The sequence below is a fragment of the Macaca mulatta genome, chromosome 11 (assembly GCF_049350105.2).
Source record: "Macaca mulatta isolate MMU2019108-1 chromosome 11, T2T-MMU8v2.0, whole genome shotgun sequence".
Classification (NCBI taxonomy): Eukaryota; Metazoa; Chordata; class Mammalia; order Primates; family Cercopithecidae; genus Macaca; species Macaca mulatta.
In genome coordinates, this window is record NC_133416.1 from 128095272 (window position 1) to 128118776 (window position 23505).

At 44.6% G+C, this 23505-nt stretch overlaps 1 protein-coding gene across 10 annotated transcripts in view; it reads right to left on the reverse strand.

Annotated features, from left to right (window-relative positions):
- Positions 1–748: 748 nt before the first annotated feature.
- Positions 749–23505, reverse strand: part of SPPL3 (signal peptide peptidase like 3) — a 145263-nt gene continuing 122506 nt past the window's right edge. For 9 of the 10 annotated variants that reach the window (XM_077952521.1, XM_077952519.1, XM_077952518.1 and 6 more), the window contains 8 exons: positions 22316–22435; positions 21496–21574; positions 20468–20580; positions 6174–6280; positions 5549–5712; positions 4625–4824; positions 3495–3604; positions 749–2013 (listed from right to left, as the gene is read on the reverse strand). In XM_077952521.1, coding sequence (XP_077808647.1) covers positions 1942–2013; positions 3495–3604; positions 4625–4824; positions 5549–5712; positions 6174–6280; positions 20468–20580; positions 21496–21574; positions 22316–22435 — 965 coding nt within the window. In that variant the 3' untranslated portion in view covers positions 749–1941. 10 annotated transcript variants of the gene reach the window in all.

Sequence of the window (23505 nt, forward strand, 5' to 3'; positions counted from 1 at the left end):
CAGTTTTGAGTTTTGTGGACAGCAGAAGCTTCAGTTCTTTGATGTATCTATGACTGGGCCAGAGGTGCAGGTGACCAGGTCTGGGGACAGACAGGGACTTTCCATCAGTCTTCTAGAACAGGGAGGAGATGGCTGGGAGCTCTGTTTGGTACCAACAACCAAAGTGAAGATTATGTGACAAAGGCTACAAAGGAGTCATTTATTAAAAACAAAACCCCAGAAACCCCTCAGCAGGATTTGATGACAACAACAGAGGAATCCAACACCCTGAGTGCTTCAGGCTCTGTTGACAGCAGGATGGGTGCCCCCTGTGAGCTCGATCCACAGTGACTTCAGGCCACAGTGACACAGCACACCAGTTCATTACACGTCAAGACAGAGGCAGCCACTGGGGCGGGGACCCCTGGGAAGAGGCTGGGACTCAGGGCCCTTCTCCAGCCTTTGTTGTCAGGCATCCTCATGCCAACTGCAGGCTGCTCTCTGCCTCCGAACAATGGGTGCCTTCTTACCAGGCAGGGGCTGCTTAGGTAAAGGCCAGCACACCTAACACTAGTTACTCCCAGAACTCTGGGCTTGCAGCAGAGACCACAGCACAGGGCCAGGCTCTCAGGACAGAGCAGCTGGTTCTTTCCCCAGTTCCTGGAATTTAGGGCCCACCTCAGCGGGGCATTTGACATGTATCCCCAACACCCATCTGTCACCACAGATAAACCAAGACTATAATCACAACAGCAAGGACAGGATCGTGTTGCTTTTTTCCTTTTTTTTTTTTTTTCTTAAAGGAGTGAGGGCATGGAAAATATACAGCACACCAATGAAACAAAATGTCAAAAAAAAAAATACAAAAAAATAGAAAATAGAAAAATGTATTTACAAGTAGTACATTACTATGATGAGAAAGCACAAAGACACCTGCTGCTATAATACATGCATTGGCTCGAGAAGAAACTACGGAACACCCTGCAAGGGAGAAGCCTAGAAAAGAAAGAAAGGGCCGAAAGGTTTGAACTCTTCATCCCTAATTTGCTACACTGATCAAAACCAAGTTAGGTCTCCTAAAGTCCATGAGTCTATCAGCACAAATGCTATACTGGTTTGTAACTGCGGAGTCGGTCGTGAAGGGGAAGGACAGCAGCTTATCCATATACAAGGAAGCCACAGTAAACTGCTCGACATGCTCAAAACGACAGCAAGCCCCTGTCAGCTACACAGCGTGATCTTAGCAGGATTTCATTTCTGTTTATTCATATATATCTATGTGTGTGTATATATATATGTACGTATGTATAAAAACCGTGCCCTTGTTCACTGCCAACACAACATCTGGGTGGACATGAACTCATTACAACAAATTCTTATGTGGATGTTGTAAGAAGTCACTCAATGTCTGTGGATTTAATAAGTCACTTCACACCACAGAAAATATTTAATAAATCCAAAAAAAGGAAAGAAGAATATAACGACAGAAGAGCTTCTGTCTCAGTTCTCTGAAACTGAGTCCCCCATAGGAAACTGGTCCCAAAGTTCTCGAGGGGTCACTGAAGAAACTTCGGTTTGCTAATTTTTTCCATCCTTTTAGTGTTCAAAAGTTCTAGAAAGACTCCTCGCTGTTTTCAGTTTTTAAACAGTCAAATCTCCATCTCCCCCACAAGGTAACAGTCTGGTGCAGATCCATAAAAACGTGGGAGGAAGGAGCGCCGGGGAGAGGCCTGTCTCTTGGAAGGGGCCCCACCTCTACATCCGCAGGAAGAGAAGGAACCAAACAGGGCTCCAGCACCTCTCTCCTGCAAACAAGCTCCCTTTAAATGCCAAATCCAGTCACACGGCAGTTCCTTAAACACAGGTACATTTCTGAGTACCAGGCCAGCTCTAAGAGGAAACAAACCATGAGTTGAGAGAAAAGGACTATGATGGCCATCTGGTCACTTTCTACGTGATCCATCATACTTCCAGGAATCGGGAGCTGCTGGACTTGGAGTGGAAAGGCTCAGACCACATCCGCCGGAGGTCGCCCTGAGAAACAAGGGACTTTCTAAGTTACAGATTTAAACACAAGGCACACACAGCTGTCTTTTCTGATTCTTTAAAAAAAAAATTTTTTGGCCGGGCGCGGTGGCTCAAGCCTGTAATCCCAGCACTTTGGGAGGCCGAGGCGGGCGGATCACAAGGTCAGGAGATCGAGACCACAGTGAAACCCCGTCTCTACTAAAAATACAAAAAATTAGCCGGGCGCGGTGGCGGGCGCCTGTAGTCCCAGCTACTCAGGAGGCTGAGGCAGGAGAATGGCGGGAACCCGGGAGGCGGAGCTTGCAGTGAGCCGAGATCGCGCCACTGCACTCCAGCCTGGGCAACAGCGTGAGACTCCGTCTCAAAAAAAAAAAAAAAAAAAAAAAAAAAAAAAAAAAAAAAAAAAAAAAAAAAAAAAAAAAAAAAAAATTTTTTTTTAAAGATATGAAGTCTTCCTATATTGGCCAGGCTGGTCTCAAACTCCTGGGCTCAGGCAACTCTGCTGCCTTGACCTTCCAAAGTGCTCGGATTACAGGCATGAGCCACTGCGCTTGGCCTCGTTCTGATTTTTTTTGGATGGGTTCTCGCTCTGTCACCTAGGCTGGAGTGCAGTGGTGAGATCTCAGCTCACTGCAATCTCCGACTCCTGGGTTCAAGCACTTCTCTTGCCTCAGCTTCCCAAGTAGTTGGGATTACAGGCGCTCACCACCATGCCTGGCTCATTTTTGTGTTTTTAGTAGAGACAGGGTTTTACCATGTTGGCCAGGCTAGTCCTGAACTCGTGACCTGCCTGCCTCAGCCTCCCAAAGTGCTGGGGTTACAGGCGTGAGCCACCGTGTGCCCTGCCCCGTTTCTGATGCTTGATCTAAGATCAGATTGCTTCTGCGGAAAATCAGAGCATTTAAATCTTACCCATTTAAAAATAACCCACTATTTTTAGGAGGACTCCCTAGAAGGGGTGCTTTTAGGCTCCTTGAGCAAGAAAAGGGCTTTTAGCAACTCTCTAGAGGTCGTGAGTCAGGTGACTTGGGCAAGTAAGTTGACCTCTGTAACCTGCTTCCTCATCTGTAAAACGGGGGACAGACACCTGGGAAGTAACACGCTAATTCTGGTTTTATCATATGCTGCCTCAACACTATTCAATTTTAATTATTCCCAAACTTTAACGTAGCGTGAAGCTGTTAGGTGGCGGGAGGGCACTGCTTTGAACAGAAGCAGAAAGTTCCCTCAGCTGGGCTCTAGGGCTTTCAATTAGTTATTCCTCGCCCAGGTGGTGTAGTGGCCTAGCTCATGAGCATTTTCTGATAGTGGCTGCATGAATCTGGAAGCGTTTGCTAATGCCAGGGTAGCGCACACACACAAAATAGCAGAGATCAAAAGCTCACTCAGGGACTTAAGCAGAATCACCTCCAGCGAGGAGAGTGCAAACCCAGGCACGGGGCCAATCCAAGTTATTGCTTTCACAGGTTTATAACTGCTGCTCTCACCTTTAGATAGGCCATCGTGAGGAGTGGCAATAAGGTAAATGGCACCAAATAGAGAAGGGCGGGCTGGGCGGCCCGGTGAATGCGAGACGCCACAGTAGCAGTGAGCAGGCCTGTGAGGAGAGAGAAGCATCTGTGAGACCGGAGAGGGAACCCGTGTCACCCGGCTGCTGCTTGGCAAAGTCCTGCGACTGTACAGATCTAATGTGCTGTTGTCCATTCTATGGTTGGGGTGTGAAATGCCCAGCTTGGGCAGCTGAAGAAATGTGGATCAGCATAGCTTTAAAAAACACCTACAACTCCAAGGACACATGACTGACCCAGGTCTAATTCCTTGCTCTGATTCCTGGGTTCAAACCCTCCCTCGAGCCCCAAGTGTGCCTCTGTCTCCTGTGAGGCTGGATTTGGGAGGCAGAAGACCTGGGTTCAAGTTTCAACTCTGCTACTCACAATAGCTAACATAACCATAGTTCAGACCTTCCACCTCTCCGAGCCTCAGCCTGCTCATCTGTCTAATGGGGATAATGCCACTTGCCTTGCCCCTCTGAGTTTGTGGTCTGAAATGAACCCATGTGAATGAACTGCTCTGGGACGAGGACAGTGCTGGGTTTGAGGAGGAGGCACGGAGTGCAAGAGACGCTCCTTTCCAGTCACTATGCAGGAGCAGTTGCATGTGCAGGCAGGTTACTACTTTTCCCAGCCCCATCACAACCATCTGCTGTCTGCCTACACGAGCTGGCTACAAAACTTAGCCTAGGTCAGAGTGGTAGAAATATAGAACTAATGAATGTAAGTATCTGTTGAATAAAGTAAGAAATAAATACAACAGTCATTCAACTCTAGAGGAAGATTTAAGCACAGACTAATCCACTGCACTGTGTGCTGTGTGTCCTTGGCTTTGAAGACTGACATGCTTTTCCTACAATATTCTTCAGATACACTGCTGGAGAGGGAACTGGCCTATATCCAGTACACAGAACACTTAGCATCTCACAGGCCAGGTTGTCTATTACAGCACTCAGAATTCCCGCTCTCCTTCCATCCAGTATCTGTAGCTAGAAGACCTGATTTAATTTCATGGGTTGGAGGTCAGCCAGAGCGAGGATCATCTGCAGTCTCTCTGGTTCTCTTACCTACAAAGTATCCGATGAGGGTGCAGTGAAAGTAGGAGACCTTCTGCATGCGCCCGGAGATGTTGGCAGGTCCAGGGGCCCCACAGGAGTCCCCACTGGCTTGTTTTTTGTAGTTGTCATAGCGAAGGACAAAGCATAGTAGGAGACCAGGCATCACGATGTCTCCGATGCCCAACATGGAGAAGTGGCTGCCAGTGGAGCTGGAATGCAGTTTCACAGGTTAGCAACATCACACTCTACACAATCCAGTTTCTATTCCTTTTGTGCAAAGTTTGTTAGCTTTTTAAGGAGTAAAAGAGCTTATCTGCAGAGTAGATGGAAATCTCTTCTGATAGAACATCAGTTTTAAGAGTGTAGAGAGAAAAAGCTGCAACAGTACTGGCACTAGAGGTCTCCACCTGGCCCCCCCGTGTTTCAGGAGAGCCCCTTGGAAGTGACTGCTGAAGTGATTTGCATAAGTGCTGCTTCCTCTAGAAATGTCAAACGATTCATCATTTGTGACACATTCACTGTTGAAACTTCAAATAAGCACTTGGCTACTATTACAGGTGGAAGATTAAAGCAGTACATTCATTCTGCCAAGATTATATTACCAGGAGCTGTATAATTCTACCATTAGAACCTATTTTTACAAATATCTTACAAATTAAAAGGATCCAGATTCTCCTAACTCCCTCTAGCCAACTCGAAACAGTGGAAACAGCAGTAAGGCATGGCTGTTTGCTGACATTAATCAATAATAAAAGGCAGCGCCTGGATCACTTAGTGGTCGTTCTTGGCAAGCCAAGAATCTCATCCTCTTCTGCAGCATGGAGATAATGACCCCAGGTTGGGATCAGAATGCTGATGACATAAGAGACTGACCAAGGCCGGGAACAGACAGGCACAGGAAGAGTGTGGTCCTGTCATAGCATGAGGTCCTACCTTGGGAAGACCAGTTTTCCAGGCAGAGACAGGCGAGGAACATCACGCCCCACATTGGGCCCCAGGTGGAGCTTCCGGGATAGAACGTCAAGGGGATTGTCAGCCGGCTGAGTGGCCACCTTCACCATGACGTTGCTATTGAAGATGTAGGCTGAGAAAAATACCTGCCGAGTTGGAGAGATGCCTTTAACAGAGGGAGCTGGAAGCAACCTGCTTTCAGCATCAGTCCTCCTTGCTCTTAAGAGCAGAGTCTCAGAATGCTGTGACTGCAATGCCTTCTTTGTATGATCTGAGAAAATCTTTGCTCTTCCTGTGTACTTGCCAATTTCTGCACTCTCCACACCCAGAGATTACTCCGTGACAGGGTGGCCCTCACTGCAGCGAATCTTGTGACCTCTTCTATCCTAGGAGTCACACACACACACACTACCTACTGTACAACAACTCAGCAAACAAAAGGATCAGACTGCACACCCATGAACAACTACAGTTAAGGACTCTGGAGAGACAGTGATCGGCGGCCCGGCAAGCCCAACTTTGGATACTTCTAGTTAATAGTTTTCGGGAGTGAATGCTTCACTTCAACACAAAGAAGGGGAGGGGCTCCAAGGACATAAACGCTTACCCAAAATACATCATAGATTAGAAGCCCTGAGAGAAGCAAGCAGGAGACCTTGAGGCTCGGCAGGCGGACAAAGGCGATCATGGCGACACAGAGGCCCATGGCCAGTGCTGGGGAGGAGACAAGATACAGCAGATAGCAGTCAGTGTGGACTCCAGGCTCATCCTCTTTCCACAAGCTATGCCCCTTCACAGAGTTTGCAATTCCCTCAGAAATCAGGCAGCCCTAAGCTCCAGCTTCAGAAACTTACATGCAATTTATGCAAAGCACCCATTTCTTCAGCCCGTTTGGACTTGTGGAATTTGGGGTGATTGCTTTCCTCCTGCTAGACACAGTGCTTGGCTGTTGGAGACCCAGGAAACCAGTCCGAGACCTCCCAGCTGTCTTTTCCTGCCTTCCCTCCAATGTTGTGGATGTGTTGTTCTTGCTCCCTGCTTTAAAGTGAACTCACACCCTAGATAACACCCCATCCCTTTCATTCACTTGGAGGCATCATCCCAGCAATTCATTAACTGCATTATAGAAAACCAGAGAATACAGTAAAGCAAAATAAAAAAATTACATTGCCACTTTTCAGAGATTACTACTGTTAAACATCTTCCTAGAATTTTTTTTTTTTTTTTGAGATGGAAAAATCACCCAGGCTGGAGTGTAATGGCACAATCTCGATTCACTGCAACCTCTGCCTCCTGAGTTCATGTTTGTATTTTTAGTAGAGACAGGGTTTCACCATGTTGCCCAGGCTGGTCTCGAATTCTTTTTTGTTTTGCTTTGTTTTGTTTTTTTGAGATGGAGTCTTGCTCTGTCGCCCCAGCTGAAGTGCAGTGGTGCGATCTCGGCTCACTGCAAGCTCCGCCTCCTGGGTTCACGCCATTCTCCTGCCTCAGCCTCCCGAGTAGCTGGGACTACAGGCGCCCACGCCTGGCTAATTTTTTTGTATTTTTAGTAGAGATGGGGTTTCACCATGTTAGCCAGGATGATCTCAATCTCCTGACCTTATGATCCGCCCACCTTGGCCTCCCAAAGTGCTGGGATTACAGGCGTGAGCCACTGCGCCCGGCTTGGTCTCGAATTCTTGACCTGTGGTTACCCAGGCCACCATTTACACCATTTGCAATCATGTTTTTTTTTTTTTTTTTGAGACAGGGTCTTGCTCTGTCGCCCAGGCTGGAGTGCAGTCATACGATCTTGGCTCACTGCAGCCTCTATTTCCTGGGCTCAAGCAATACTTAGCCTCCTGAGTAGCTGGGACCACCAGCACATGCCACCACACCCGGCAAAGTTTTGTATTTCTTGTAGAGATGAGGTCTTGCTATGTGGCCCAGGCTAATCTCAAGCAATAATCTTACCCTGGTCTCCCAAAGTGCCCGAAGTGCTGGGATGACAGGCATGAGCCACCATGCCCAGCCTACGGTCCTTTTTTTAATGACTTGCTGAAAGTGGAGTCATCTGGAATTTTCTGGTGCTTCCCTATTGGGGTGGTTGGCTTTTCCTCTATCCCATATATTTCCCATCAATTAGATGTTATCATCTGAGCTCTTGATCACTTCCAGCAGGGCTTTCATCCCTGCTACTCCACTGACACTGCTCCTGGGGGCTTGGCAAGCATCCCCTCATTGCTAGCCATAGTAATCGACTTCTGTCCTCCTCTTACCCGACCTTTGGGCAGCAACCTGCCCAGCTGATGGCTCCCTCCTCCTCCCTTGGTTCTCAGGACAATGTGCTCTCCTGCTCCTCCCCTCACTGGCCACTCCTTTTCAGGCTTCTCTGTAGCTCCTCCTCAATTCCCAGAATTCCATGGTCCTTTCCTCAGATCTTTTCCTCTCTCTGTGATCTCGTCCAATCTCAAGGCTCTTGAGACTATATGTCATCAACTCACACATTTTTATTTCCAGCCTGAATCTCTTCTTGGAGCTCAAGACTCATACATCCTATGGCCTAAGAGACATATATACTTGGCTGTCTAATTGGCTTTTCAAATCTAACATGTCCAAACTCAGCTCTTAACAGTGTAGTCTTCTGTCTCCAAGCATTTACTCTTTGCTTCCAATTGTGCAGATGGAAATCTGTGATGTTGTTTTTGACCTCTTTCTCTTTCTTTCTTTTACACCCTGCCTGGCATAAGCCGCCAGCCTCTCCTGGCGTGCATTGCTGCAATGACCTCCTGCCTGGCCTCTCTGCCTCCAACTTAACCCCTGACAAGTCTCTTCATCACAGGGCAGACAGCAGCAGCTTCTTAAACCGTAAGACAGGTTTTGTGGGTCCCCTGGCTCAAAACTCTTAACTTCCCACAGATAGAAGCCACAGCCTTCACACTGGCTGACAAGGTCCTGCTGTGACTGTGACCCTTCAGGTCACCTCCTGCTACTTCCTGTGCCAGCCACAGCAGCCTCCTCACTCTGCCCCCCATGCCGCCGCTTCAGTGCTCTGCATTTACTGTGCCCTCTGCCTAGAACAATCTCCTCCCAGAACCCAGCTGGCTCCCCTCCTCGTCTTTCCCAGTTCTTCACTCGAGTACTAGCTTCTCAATGACAGGTGGACTTTCTTACAATTATATTTAAGATTATTACACTTCCTGCCCTTGCCTTATTTTTCTTTTCATCTCTCAACATGTGATATAAAAAATTTCTTGTTTTTTTTAAACATTCTCACTCCCCTCAACTCCAGTGAAGGTTCCCCGAGAGCATGGCTCACTGCTCACCCCTGTAGTCTAGGCCGGGGCCTGGCAGGTGCAAGGTGTCTCCCTTCCTTCAGCTCTCTTCCTCCACTGTTCTGCAAACACAGGTTTGATGAGGACACAGAGCCGCTGAGGAATTCTTCATGGGGTCTTGTGGTGGGATGACTGTCAAACTCTCTGGCCAGGGAGGACACTCTCCACCGTATAGCCCAAGCCCTCAACACGCATTCCTGTGGCTCTGTATTCTAGCCAGTTCAACACAATTCCCCCCTCTCCACACATACTGTGTTTTTTCACACTCTAGACAGAAGGTCCTGCCCTGGCTCCTTCATCTGGAAAATCCATCCTCATTCTTAAAGAGCCACGTCAGGAGCCCTTTCTCAGAGTCTTTCCTGATCCAACCAGTCAGTTGCTGCTGCTTTTTTGTTTTTTTTTGAGATGGAGCTTTGCTCTTATTGCCCAGGTGCAGTACAATGGTGCAATCTCAGCTTACTGCAGCTTCCACCTCCTGGGATCAAGTGATTCTCCTGCCCCAGCTGGGATTACAGGCGTATGCCACCACGCCCAGGTAATTTTTGCATTTTTAGTAGAGATGGGGTTTTACCATGTTGGTCAGGCTGGTCTGAAACTCCTGACCTCAGGTGATCCACCTGCCCCGGCCTCCCAAAGTGCTGGAATTACAGGCATGAGCCACCATACCCGGCCCAGTTGCTTCTTCTAGGTGATGTGCCATAGAACGTTGAATGTGTCTCAACTCACTCGTCCATTCTATGACCGTGTGAATATTTATACACTGGTGAATTTATTTCCTATGCTAACTGACCACATGCTCCTCGGAAACAGAAACCATGTCTGATTCTTTCTGTGGATTCCTAGCACTTGACAGAGTAGACATTCAATAAATACTTGCTGAATGAATGCAAAACTGTTCTATTAACTTCAAATTTCCACTTATTCTAAGGAAAGTAAAAAGCCACACGAGCAGATATATTTCATTTTCATAGAACTGGTGGTAAACTGTCAATATATGTAATCAAGTGGGTAAATACAGCAGCTTGGCAGACTCTGGACACATCAACTAAATTACTATATCATGGGTTCCTACTGTGTGGACGGTGCTATCTAAACACAGAGGAGAAAAAGCTGCTTCATCCCTACAACTCAGAATCTGAGTTGGAAACACAGTAGTCAACCCAGGAAGAGCAAACTATGTATCTTCATCTCCACTGTCATCACTGTTATCAAGCCCTCACTGAGCTACAGGGTGAGCTGCAGTGTGAGCTCTGGAGAGAAGGGGTCAAGACCTAATTCCTGACTTTATAATCATATAGGATGTTTATTATACTAGGGTCTCCTTTAATTTTTAAATACATTCATAAAACAACCCGGTAAAATGTATACAAATGCATGTCATTTGAAATGAACCCAATGAAATGTATTAGTCAGTGAGGCTTGACAAAGCTCAGAGCATTCAGAGCTGCAAAGGGATGACTGAAGCATGATGTTTAGGGCACTGAGAGACGTACCCAGAGCCCCTGCTCTAATCAACTCACACGCATATCTGAAAGGACAGGCCCTCCCATGGTCATCATCTTCAGGAAACAAAGATTTGGTTGTGTCATGAGTCAACCAACAGGACATTTTCAGGGAGCAGCTCAGAAGGCTGGAGGAACAACAGCAGTCAGCAGTAGGTGGGAAGCGCATCGCGCCAGAGCACAGGTAAAACACAGGTTTGTGTATAGATACTGGCTAGGGTGATCTGTTCATGGACTTACAGGTGAATACATGGAATGCAAGGCATCAAGGGCACGAAGAAAGTAACAGAAGGCCTAGGATGGACAGATGAGAGACAGGAGTCTGTGGGGAGTGAGGGTCAGAGGACTGAATGATGCAGCTCACCAGTAACCAAAGGAGGGGCGGGCAAACAGACTGGACAGAGAAGCAAGAGGCCAGGCTCCTCGGGGTAAGTTTATTTGCCTCTGTGACACATGCAGACGACCTGTCCCTTCCTGACCTTTTCTTTTTTTGGAGATGGAGTCTTGCTCTGTCACCCAGGCTGGACTGCAGTGGCACGATCTTGGCTCACTGCAACCTGTGCCTCCCAGGTTCAAGCAATTCTGTCTCAGCCTCCCAAGTAGCTGGGAATACCGGGGCCCACCACCACGCCCAACAAATTTTTGTATTTTTAGTAGAGATGGGGTTTCATCATATTGGTCAGGCTGGTCTTGAACTACTGACTTCAGGTGATCTGCCTGCCTCAGCCTCCCAAAGTGCTGGGATTATAGGCATGGACCACCACATCTGGCCCATCCTGGCCTTTTCTACTCAATTTACCATAGAATCACTTCATCCTAACAGCGCAGGAGTCACTTGCTGCTTTGTCATTCAACTCATGCTAATCCTCCTCTAGCTGGGTCTAAACTAAATATGGAACAGACTGCTCAGTGAGACTGCCCAGTGACTGGGTTTTCCATGACTCTAGATAGTGTCATTCTATCCTAACCTTCCAAATAAAGTCTGGGTTCATCTTCAACACATCACAGTCTCTCATCATGCACATGAAATCTGCAGCCATTCTGGCCATTCTGAGGTGTTACCCTTTACAGTTACTGCAGACCTTGCTCACAACTCCGCCTACTTCCTACTTTGCTGTGTCTCCTTACCCTCCCTCCCTCTTACTCTTTCCCATGTACTGTTCACTGCCACTGTCAAACATCTGTTCACATAATTTCCTGCCTTCAGGTCACCAGGTTCCCTTCTCTGTGACGAATCAAGTCTAATTATAAAGTGCATAAACTCAGGAGGCACAACCTCCACAGAACGGAGCTGAGCACCACGCTGGCTCTGCCTTGGCGTCTGTCTGAATGGGTTCCTCCTATTCCTCAGCCTATCCCTTCTCTCCATCTGTGTTAAGTTGAACACCCTCTTTCTAATTAGACCATCTAGGTCCTCCTCACTCTAGTCTAAGTTCTGTATATGAAGATGCAGAAGGCATCCCTTTGTCTCAGAGAAAGAAGGCTCCTAGAGGTATGTGGAATTAATACCACTCTGACCAGCGAATACTGCCACAAGTGATGTCATATTCCCAGAACATGTTCTCAATCAGTCATCTAGTTTGCCTGCCTTTCATTCTGTCATTCAAGTAACCCTTAAAAAATCTTACCTTCTCCTCAGAGCTTTTCAAGGTTAAAGTGAAGGGAGGTGCTCTCTTTCCCTTGTGGCTTTAGACACTCCCGAGACTCTCTTATAGGTTCACCAACATGCTTAACTTTTGGTTAAATGCATATTAACCAAAAGTGTTGGGGGAAGTAAATGATTAATTTTAGCCATTTAGCTACAGTTATTTTCAATTTATCACTGATATCTCTGTATCACACCGTCTTCTACAACCAGTGGGCCAGGGACAAAGACAGTGAGACCAAACGGAGCTCAAATGTTCTCTACGAGGATGACATAACCTGCAAGGTTTCTAAGCAGTGCTCCCGTTCTCGATACAGGTTCTCTAGATATCTATGCCCTGTGTGGACTCAGCGCACCAAGAGTGTACCATTTAATTAATTTATTTATTTAGAGACAGAGTCTCACTCTGTTGCCCAGGCTGGAGTGCAGTGGTGCAATCTCAGCTCACTGCAACCCCTGCCTTCCAGGTTCAAGTGATTCTCCTGCCTCAGCCTCCCGAGTAGCTGGGACTACAGGCGCATGCCACCGTGCCCTGGTTAATTTTTGTATTTTTACTACAGATGGGGTTGCACCGTGTTGGCCAGGCTGGTCTCCAACTCCTGACCTCAGGTGATCTGCCTGCCTCAGCCTCCCAAAGAGCTGGGATTACAGGCGTGAGCCACCGCCTGTGTAGCATTTTAAAACAAAATAACAACTGTTAGATTTCTGGCCCTAAACATGTTCTAATCATAGGTTAGCAGCAACTGCTATAAAACGAGGGGACTGAATCAGACATCTGTCAAGACTCTGTTAGTCCCTGAACTAGGCAGCGGATAGACTGTAATTCAGGTTCTATGATCCTTGATCACTAGGGGTGCGTGCTCAATATTCATCAGCTTTTAGCTCACATGCCATCACCCATAGGTCGAACTCTTTCAAGTCTTCCCAAATCTGAAAGGTTAATTTGCCAGATGAAACTGAGAGTAGACAAAACAGCCCTGGACTTAAGTTTGGGAAAATCCTGAAGTCCATTCTTAATGTTAATACTTCTTAGTGTAGCCCTGAAAATAATTTATCATCCTGTTTCCACTCTAAATTAACTTCAAAGAACAGACTTTAATTAAGAAACACTAATTTTAAAAAACCTAGCCACCAAATATCATATCACTGCTTACAAGATGATTTCAGATTCTGCAGAAGTCTGAAAGATAATATTCATGGCAGAGAGCAACACATTTCAGTGTATTACACAGTATAGCTAGAAAGCTAGACTACTGTGACAGCAGAAAACAAGTCAAACACAAGAAACAAATGAAAAGCTCAAAGGCTCTCTTTGAGAAAAAATTCCATCCTTGGTCACAAGGGCGGTTCAACCAGTGCAAACTGGGAGGAAGAAGAGATCCGTGGATAATACTGGGAAACTGCAGTAATGATAGAAAACATGGTAAAATTCTAATTAGGGTTTAGGGGAGCCTCACTGAACACTCAGCAAAACGTTTCAACTATGAAGTGAATTTTCCAATGGAAATGTACTTCTGATAGTGGCCACTGGGAACAAAAAGTTTGTCCTTTATGGCCAATTTTCTATCAACTGTACAGTCTAGAGGAAGAGACTCGCATAGTAAAACAGACCCTTTACTATGTCTTACAGAGGTGCTCACCCCATTCCTCCCTTAGTGAGTCTGATAAACCTGTCCCAGACCTGTCTGCAGAAGAACAATGAAGAAAATTCTCCCGACTTGCTCTAAAGTGTGTGTTTCCAATGGCTGTGAAAAGAATGTCACTTTCCACCAAGCTAAACTTTTTTTTTGGTAACATACTATTAGTAAACAGGCATTTTTTTCTGTTCTCTGCAATGCTAAGGTAGGCCAGAGCTGAGGGTAGAAAGACCACACTGCTTATTGTTTGAGAGACAGCTCATCTTTTTTGGGTCAGCAGCTTAGTAAGCACTTTAAACCCTCAGCAAAACATGTAAATAGTATCATGTGTGTCTGGACACAAGAATAAAGAGATTCAAGAAAGGAGAGCCATCAAAAAGTTAGCAGTGGGATTACCGAGAAACTCAGACCACATGGCAGACTGAGACTTCAAGGCAGTTAAAATTTCATTTGTCATAATATGGGCTTTGCGTCTGCTAGCACTGAGACTAATCATCCTGCTTAGGTGATTACTGCTTTACATTACTTTAAACCAGCAGCATCTGGTGCTTTCAGCGTCTCATTCCACATTTGTTTAGGTGGATTTAAGTGCATCGTTATGGGGGTGGGTCTCTCAATCTGTCATTTAAAGACACCATCATAAAACAGTTCCTCTTGGGAATATGTGGTTCACAGTCATCCAAACAGCCAACTTACATGCACTGAAAAAATGTGGTTTAGATTCTAACCAACTAACCGGAATTTCTAAATAGTTACTGTTCAGATGTAACAGTAAGAGAGACATCTGCCTGTTTCCTCCTCAGGAAGCCACTGGACTAGGTAAGATTTAAGGGATATAATCATAAAAGATATGAGATTGATTTGGACTAAAATTTATACTCTGTGCTCCAATAATTATCATGATCTAGACTGCTTAATATTGTATTTTATATATATATATATATATATATATTTTTTTTTTTTTTTTTTTTTTTTTTTTTTTTGAGACGGAGTCTTGCTCTGTCACCCAGGCTGGAGTGCAGTGGCCGGATCTCAGCTCACTGCAGCCTCCGCCTCCCGGGTTCACGCCATTCTCCTGCCTCAGCCTCCCGAGTAGCTGGGACTACAGGCGCCCGCCACCTCGCCAGGCTAGTTTTTTGTATTTTTTAGTAGAGACGGGGTTTCACCGTGTTAGCCAGGATGGTCTCGATCTCCTGACCTTGTGATCCGCCCGCCTCGGCCTCCCAAAGTGCTGGGATTACAGGCTTGAGCCACCGCGCCCGGCAATATATATTTTTAAAAGATTAGGTTTTACTGAAGTTTTTCAGAATCCCCTTCATGCTCAGTTTATACATGAATCACTTCTTCCCTACTTTAAATTAACAAATCATTGTTTGCAGAATTCAACAAGTGCTACTCTCAGGAAAAGTCTAATGCACACAGCTGTCACTTTATCACTCTTAATAATAACTAGTCCTTATAGAATCAGCACTTAGCCAGCCTTTTACCATAAGCTTGGCAAGCAACTTGTTGTATTACTTTGAATGTAATTTCATAAACTTCCAGAAGCACTGAAGTATCGTAACATAAATCACAAGCTACTGAAACCACTAATTAATACTTGATTTGGGAAATCAGGTTTGATAGCCACTTAAAAATTGTAGCCATTGCACTTCAGACTGCTTATATGCATAGTGGGTTCTCTAGTACTGAAGCAAACAATCACAGCACATGTTTATATAAGGGAATACAAGATGCTAAACAAACGACCAAACCTGTCAAAATCAGCAAAGGTGAATTACTACACAGACGGGCATGGATGATTTTGACTTTGCCTTCCCTGTCTGTGTCATCAAAGGTCTGTATAGTCTAGAGGGTAACTTGGTCTGCAAACTCAAGGAACTGTTTTAATAGCTTGGTATATGGTAAACACTCAAAAAAAAGCACTGAATAACTACTATGAAAATAGATTTACATATTTATAAAAAAACAAAAATATATTTAACATTTTATTTCTAAAATGACCGAACAGTAAATTTTTTTTTTTTTTTTTTTTAGACGGAGTCTTACTCCGTCGCCCAGCCTGGAGTGTAGTGGTGTGATCTCGGCTGACTGCAACCTCCACCTCCTGGGTTGAAGCGATTCTCCTATCTCACCGTTCCGAGTAGCTGGGATTATAGGTGCACAATACCACGCCCGGCTAATTTTTGAACTCTTAGTAGAGACGAGGTTTCACCATGTTGGCCAGGCTGGTCTTGAACTCCTGACCTCAGGTGATGTGCCCACCTTGGCCTCCCAAAGTGCTGGGATTACAGGCATGAGCCACCGCACCGGCCTGAACAGTAACATTGACAGTTTCTCTTTAGATGTAGCAGTTCTACAAAAGTTCCCACATGTGTTGACAGAGTCACCACCATGCTCAGCATAGAGAATGGTCACATCATCCACCAAAACCCATGTGTTTTTTCTTTATAGTCACCCCACTCCTCCACACAAACCCTGCCAACCACTGAGCTGTTCTCCATCACTATAATCTTGTCTTTTTGAACAAATGTATTTTAAAATTGTAAGTATAACTTATATTTGTATGTTTTACAATTTGCAATACCATTGCTAGTTTGTTTCCACAGAATACTGTTTCTTATGGCATTTTACTAACTTGACACACAGACATTTCAAATCATTGTACTGGTCAAAGTCACTTACGAGGAAAAAAATTCCTAGGTGCAGAAGGACAAGTTTTTTGTTTTCCTTAAAGTTTAAAATTTCTTTCTGATTCTGATTCTGATTCTGGATCCAGAAAAAAAAAAGTTGACAATCCTTTTTGTCAAATTCTAGCCAAATTGACCATTAACAGAACATCCTTGGTTTTGAGTTAATTCATATATTTGATGCAAATATCTTCTAAAAAAAAAATCCAAACAATTACTTGAGCCCAGGAGCTTGAGGTCACAGTGAGTTAGGATCATGTCACCATATTGCAGCCTGGACAAAAGAGCAAGAACCTTTCTCTAAAACAAATTAAAAATAAAAACCCCAAACAATGGACCAAATACTATGCAGCAAACTTAACATCAGTCATACCAAGTACATATAGCCTATAAGATCAGTACTTAGAAACTGTTTGACTAACTTAGCTACTCCGAACTTGAGGCAGTGACAGTAAGCATCACTCTGGGTGGCTTTGGGTTCAGACAATGATGAACATCAACCCCATTATCTCTGAGCCAGCACAGCCCCAGAGCTGCAGGGAAACACTGCCTAGTGGAGTGCAGAGGAGCCTCCCAGACCTGGCACTGGTTCCGAAGAGCTTTGTCTCCAAAGTCTGGAGTAGCTTTATGGTTATTTGGAGTAGGTAACAGGAATAGATGCAATCCATACCTGTACTCCAGATTTTCAAATTATTCCCTTAAAAATTCTTCAGAATTACGAGTAGTATAAAATTGACTGTCTTTATATTTTAACTTTCTTCCCTTTGGAACCACCAAAGGAAAGGAAAAGGGGACAGTTTACAATCCCTTTTAAAGGATTTTACTTTGTGGGGCAGAGCAGTTAGATAAAAATTTTCTGAGATTATGAAAGTGAACTGTGGAAATGTAAGGAATGTATATAAAGGAAGTGGAGGCTGGGTGCAGTGGGCTCACGCCTATAATCCCAGCACCTTGGAAGGCTGAGGCGGGTGGATCACCTGAGCTCAGGAGTTCAAGACCAGCCTGGCCAACATGGCAAAACCTCGTCTCTACTAAAAATACCAAAAAAAAAAAAAAAAAAAAATTAGCAAGGTGTGGTGGCGGGCACCTATAATCCCAGCTACTTAGGAGGCCGAGGCAGGAGAATCACTTGAACCTAGGAGGTAGAGGTTGCAGTAAGCCGAGATCACACCAGTGCACTCCAGCCTGGGCAACTGAGAGAGACTCCATCTCAAAAAAGAAAAAAGGTGGAAACAGAATGATACAGTTTAAAAGAAAAGTTTAAGAACATCTCAAGGGGCTGGGCCTCGGGGCTCATGCTTGTAATCCCAGTGCTTTGTAGAGATGCAGTCTCACTATATTGCCCAGGCTGGTCTTTAACTCCTGGCCTCAAGCGATCCTGCTATCTGGCCTCTCAAAGTGTGGGGATCACAGGCTTGAGCCAATGCACTGGCCCAATCCCAGCACTTTGGGAGGACTGCTTGAGGCAGGAGTTCAAGACCAGCCTGGGTAACATAGTGAGACCCATCTTTATAAAATAATAATAAAAAAATGGGCTGGGTATGGTGGCTTGTGCCTGGAGTCTCACCTACTTGAGAGGCAGAGGTGTGAAACTGCTTGAGCTCAAGAGTTGGGTAAGCAGTGACCATGCACTGCGCTCCAGCCTGAGCAGCAGAGTAAGGTCCTGTCTCAAAACCAAACCAAACCAAACAAAAAGCTGGGGGAGGCCAGGCACAGTGGCTCATGCCTGTGTACGTTGGGAGGCTGAGGTGGGAGGATCTCCTGGGTCCAGGAGTTCAAGAGCAGCCTGGGCAACATAAGACCCCGTCTCTATTAAAAAAAAAAAAAAAAAAAAGGCTGGGTGTGGTGGCTCACGCCTGTAATCCCAGCACTTTGGGAGGCCGAGGCAGGTGGATCACCTGAGGTCAGGGACTTGAGACCAGCTTGACCAACACGGTGAAAACCCAACTCTACTAAAAAATACAAAAATTAAAAACTAAAAAAAAAAAAAAAAAAAAATTAGCTGGGTGTGGTGGCATGTGCCTGCAATCCCAGCTACTTGGGAGGCTGAGGCAGGAGAATAGCTTGAATCCAGGAGACAAAGGTTGCAGTGAGCCAAGATCACACCATTGCACTCCAGCTTGGGCAACAAAGCGAAACTCCCTGCCCAAAAAAAAGGTTTTAAGGGAAAGACTAGGAAAATTACGGGTGATTTTCAGAAACAGCCTCCAAGATGCTTTGATGGTAAGTATGAATTCTACATAACGGGTCTGTGGCTGGGATGAGCCACTTCTCTGAACCTTTGTTTACTCTTTTGAAGTGGGAACAAACAGCAGTACCTACTTCAAAGAGTTGTTCTGAGGATTAAAAGAGATAATCCATGTAAAACACCTAGCAGACTGTCTAATCCATAAAAGGCACTTAATTCATCCAAGGTCTTACTGTCATTATTATTTCATCCTTATCATCAACGAAGAGAAATTCTCATATGCTACAGGTTGGAGCATAACTACTATAGCCTATCTGAAACGCAGTATAATAATTAGGTATAGATTTTTTAAATGCAAGAATTCTGTTCCAGGAATTTCATGTCTAGGTATTCATCCTTAATACATATCTACATCATTACGTAAAAGTATGATGTATATCATGTACATAATGCAGATTTATATAGTATATGTAATATAACGTGATATATATAGAGCATAATATGATACATTGTATTACAATCTAATCCCATTTCCTTACTATTACTTTTTTTTTTTTTTGAGATGGAGTCTCGCTCTGTCGCCCAGGCTGGAGTGCAGTGGTGCGATCTTGGCTCTGCCTCCCGGGTTCATGCGGGTTCATGCCATTCTCCTGCCTCAGCCTCCCAAGGAGCTGAGACTACAGGCACCCGCCACCACGCCTGGCTAATTTTTTGTATTTTTAGTAGAGACGGGGTCTCATCATGTTAACCAGGATGGTCTTGATCTCCTGACCTCATGATCCACCTGCCTCAGCCTCCCAAAGTGCTGGGATTACAGGCATGAGCCACCGGGCCCGGCCCTTACTGTTACTTTTTATATTTTTATTTTTTATTTTTTTTTGAGACGGAGTCTCGCTCTGTCGCCCAGGCTGGAGTGCAGTGGCCGGATCTCAGCTCACTGCAAGCTCCGCCTCCTGGGTTCACGCCATTCTCCTGCCTCAGCCTCCCGAGTAGCTGGGACTACAGGCGCCCACCACCTCGCCCGGCTAGTTTTTTGTATTTTTTTGGTAGAGACGGGGTTTCACCGTGTTAGCCAGGATGGTCTCGATCTCCTGACCTCGTGATCCACCCGTTTCGGCCTCCCAAAGTGCTGGGATTACAGGCTTGAGCCACCGTGCCCGGCCTACTGTTACTTTTTAAAGAGACAGGGTCTCACTCTGTTGCTGAGCCCGGAGTGCAGTAGCATGATCATAGCTCACTGTAATCTTGAACTCCTGGGCTCAAGGGATCCTCCCACCTCAGCCTCCCAAGTAGCTGGGACTATAGGTGCACCATGCCCAGAAGATTTTTATTTTTGTAGAAATGGGATCCTGCTATGTTGTCCAGACTGGTCTTGGTCTCAAGTGATACTCCTGCCTCAGACTCCCAATGTGCTGGGATTACAGGCATTAGCCACTGGGCCAAGCCTCCATTTATATAAGAAAGCACAGTCTGCACATTGTACATTAATATTCAAAGAGGCATCATTCATAATAGCCTAAAAAGTGGAAATAATCAGTAAATGAATAAATAAAATTAGTGTATCCATATAATGGAACAGTATTCAGCCATAAAAAGTGCTGATACAGGTTACAGCATAGATGAGCCTTGAAAACAAGCTAAGTGAAACAAGTCAGACACAAAAGGTCACATAATGTATGATTCCATTTATGGAAAATGTCCAGAATGGAGAAATCCATAGAAACAAAGTAGAGACTAGTGGATACCTGGGGCTGGGGTGGGGTGGTGGGTAAGGGGAATGACTGCTCATTGGTTTTGGCGGGGGTGGGTGTGAAAATGCTCTAAAAGTTGATTGTAGTGACAGCTGCACATCTCTGTGAATATCCTCAAGTATCTATAAAACTCTATAAAGGAAAATTACAATTTGTCGCAAATTAGTCACTTACCATCCATGAGAAGCCAATGGCCAGTGAGAACCCAGATGAGGACGAGCATGACAGACAGAGAGAATGACAGCAACTCAGCAGCAGTGAAACGTCCACAGCAACCAAAGGAAATCCTGGAAAACACACAACGCTTATTGGACAGTGGGCACACTTTATTCAATAACCAAACTCTCCTTTGGTATTTCATGATCAGAGTTCATGATGGCTGGATTAGAATAGCAGACAATACCAAGACAGTTTGAAATCCAAAATACTCAATCCTTTTTTGGAGAAACTTATGGAAAACTCACAGGAATATACTTCTGCACCATCTGAAAATGTCTTTTTGGGACCAATTATCAACAGTGGCATTTAGAAGTTTGAAGTGACAATATCGACCTCTGGAAAAGCTAGTAAGTATGGAGGAAATTCTATTCTTATGAGGAAAACAAAATGAAGAAATGCCAACAATTCAACGCATTTACCAAAGATAGTATTACTCTATTTAGAAGATGGTAAATCTTTTTGTTATCACTAATTCCTGGGAACATCAGCTGCCACCAGTGACTGGTTTCCTAAGTGCGTTCAGCATCTCCATTAGCACAGAATTTTGTTTCTGTGCAGCAATGAGTTTGAGTTAAAGTGTGAATACTAGGATTAAATGCAAGTAGGTAGCATATCCAGGCCACCTAAGACCAAAGGCAAAGAAGAATGTTTGAGTTTAACCACTATTCTCATATTTCATCAACTTACAGTAAAGGAATGAAAGCACTGTTTCAAAAAAAAAAAAAAAACTGCTCATCTTTCAAAGATCTAAGTAGGAAGCACATTCAGACTTCCTAAGTTTTGTTTGTATTTCCTCTGACATGAGAAGGTACAAAAGGAAGTACTAGCTTCTGGTTTTAAAGATCAAATGTCTCACTTCCCGGTCTTCTGGCATTTCTGTGCTCCAGCCAATACCAGAAATTGAGACTCCTAATAATGCTATCAAATATGACAGAAAAATATATACAAGTTTATAATTTAAGAGGAAAGTCCCAATTCCTTACTTGTTCTGAGGTGAGCAGGGTCTTGTTAAATACTGGCACATCGGGAGAAGAAGAAAAGCAAAAGCTATCGTTGCAAGAACTAGAGAAAGAAAAGGTATAATTTTTTTAAACAACTAGAAGAAAAATGGCATGACTTATAGAAATTTCATTCCCCAAAACACTAGACAAGTGGATACAGTTAATTGACTAGAGAAGAAAAATATCTTCCCCTTTAATACTGAACAAAAAACCTCTTCAATAAAAAAAGTACCTGATTTGAAGTAGGGGAAAGCATAGGTAAGTTTTCTAAAAGATAAACAGCAGCAGGCCATGGGATGACCTCCTAACAAGTCTTGTAGAATTTTGCTGATGATTTTTTTTTTTTTAACATTTCCATCAATGCTTAGCTTGAAAACACATCAAAGAGCTGACAGTCCAATCACTTTGATTAGCTATCCATGTTTCTACCTGCAAGAACGTGGGTAGAGGCTGACAATGACCTCTATGCCAAGCTCAACCGTCTGGTAAACTACTAGTAATCTAGAAAAGGCGCCACAGCCAAAGCAGAGCAATATTGCTCTGGTGTGATAAAATCCCTGCATTTTCACATCTCCAGCCTTTCTTTGAAATTGTGTGGGCAGGTCTCAACAGATGATGTGGATGAAGTGGTTCAAGAAGGAGTTGGGGAAGGGCGGCACGGTTGACAGGGAAGAGATGAAGCCAAGATTTATGAAGAAAAACTTACATGACATGGTATATAAATCTTAATTTTTGAACAGTGATAAAGGTGAAAAATTTTCCTTTTAGTATGTTAAGACTAGACAGAGAAACTCATATTTACCTGCCGTACATATTGTAAAAACTACTTGAACTGAGTCAAAGAAGAAGAACATTACTAAAAGAGAGACAGATGCTCCAATCGGAAGGAACAGAGCCTGGGTAGAGTCAATTGTTTGGATGCCTGAAAGAGAAAAACAGACAGATTAATAACTTATTATACAACAGGCACTGTGCCTATGTACTTCATATACATTAACTTGCAAAAATGCAGACAGTTCTAAGGATTATATGTAAAACATGGATTATCCAGGCCCTACGAGTCTTTCTTTCCTAATGAGATTATGAGCTCCTTGTTCTCTTCATGGTGCTTTCATTACAGTAGACGCTCAAGAATATTTGTTGAAGTGAACTACTACCTCCTGGTGTTAACCATCTGGATGACAGGATCCAAACCACCACCAAGAACAAAAAAGAGGTAGTAAAAACCCAGATTAGTCAATTTGAGTAAATATGTGGTCTTGCACATAGGTTTGGTAAAAGAGGTGGTTTAAACCCATTGACTAAAAGGACTTCTCATCACCGGTGGGTTTAATGTACTCATTTTCACGCTTTCCAATTGTTGCTAATAGTTGAGAACTGACTTGGCTGATAGGGGGAGAGGAGGACAAGAAGCCATAGCTGAAAACAGCAAATGAGAAAAATTTTATTTGGCCAGATGTGGTAGCTTAAGCCTGTAATCCCAGGATTTTGGGAGGCTGAAGTGGAAGGATGGCTTGGGACCAGGAGTTCAAGACCAGCCTGGGCAACACAGTGAGACCCCCGTATCTATTCAATATTTACAAAAAAAAAAATTTTATGGGAACATTTTAAGGTACCAGAATAGGAGATGAATGGGGGAAAATAATCTCTTGGGCTAGAGTAGGATTTAGCAAAGAGGTTCTCAAATTCTTGGCTTCCCATTAGAGTTTTTAAAAAATTACAGCCCAGGCGCGATGGCTCATGCCTGTAATCCTAGCACTTTCGGAGGCCCGAGGCAGGCAGATCACGGGGTCAGGAGATTAAGACCAGCCTGTGAATGGTGAAACCCCGTCTCTACTAAAAATACAAAAAATTAGCTGGGCGTGGTGATGGGTGCCTGTAGTCCCAGCTACTTGGGAGGCTGAGGTGGGAGAATGGCGTGAACCTGGGAGGTGGAGCTTGCAGTGAGCCGAGATCACGCCACTGCACTCCAGCCTGGATGACAGAGCGAGA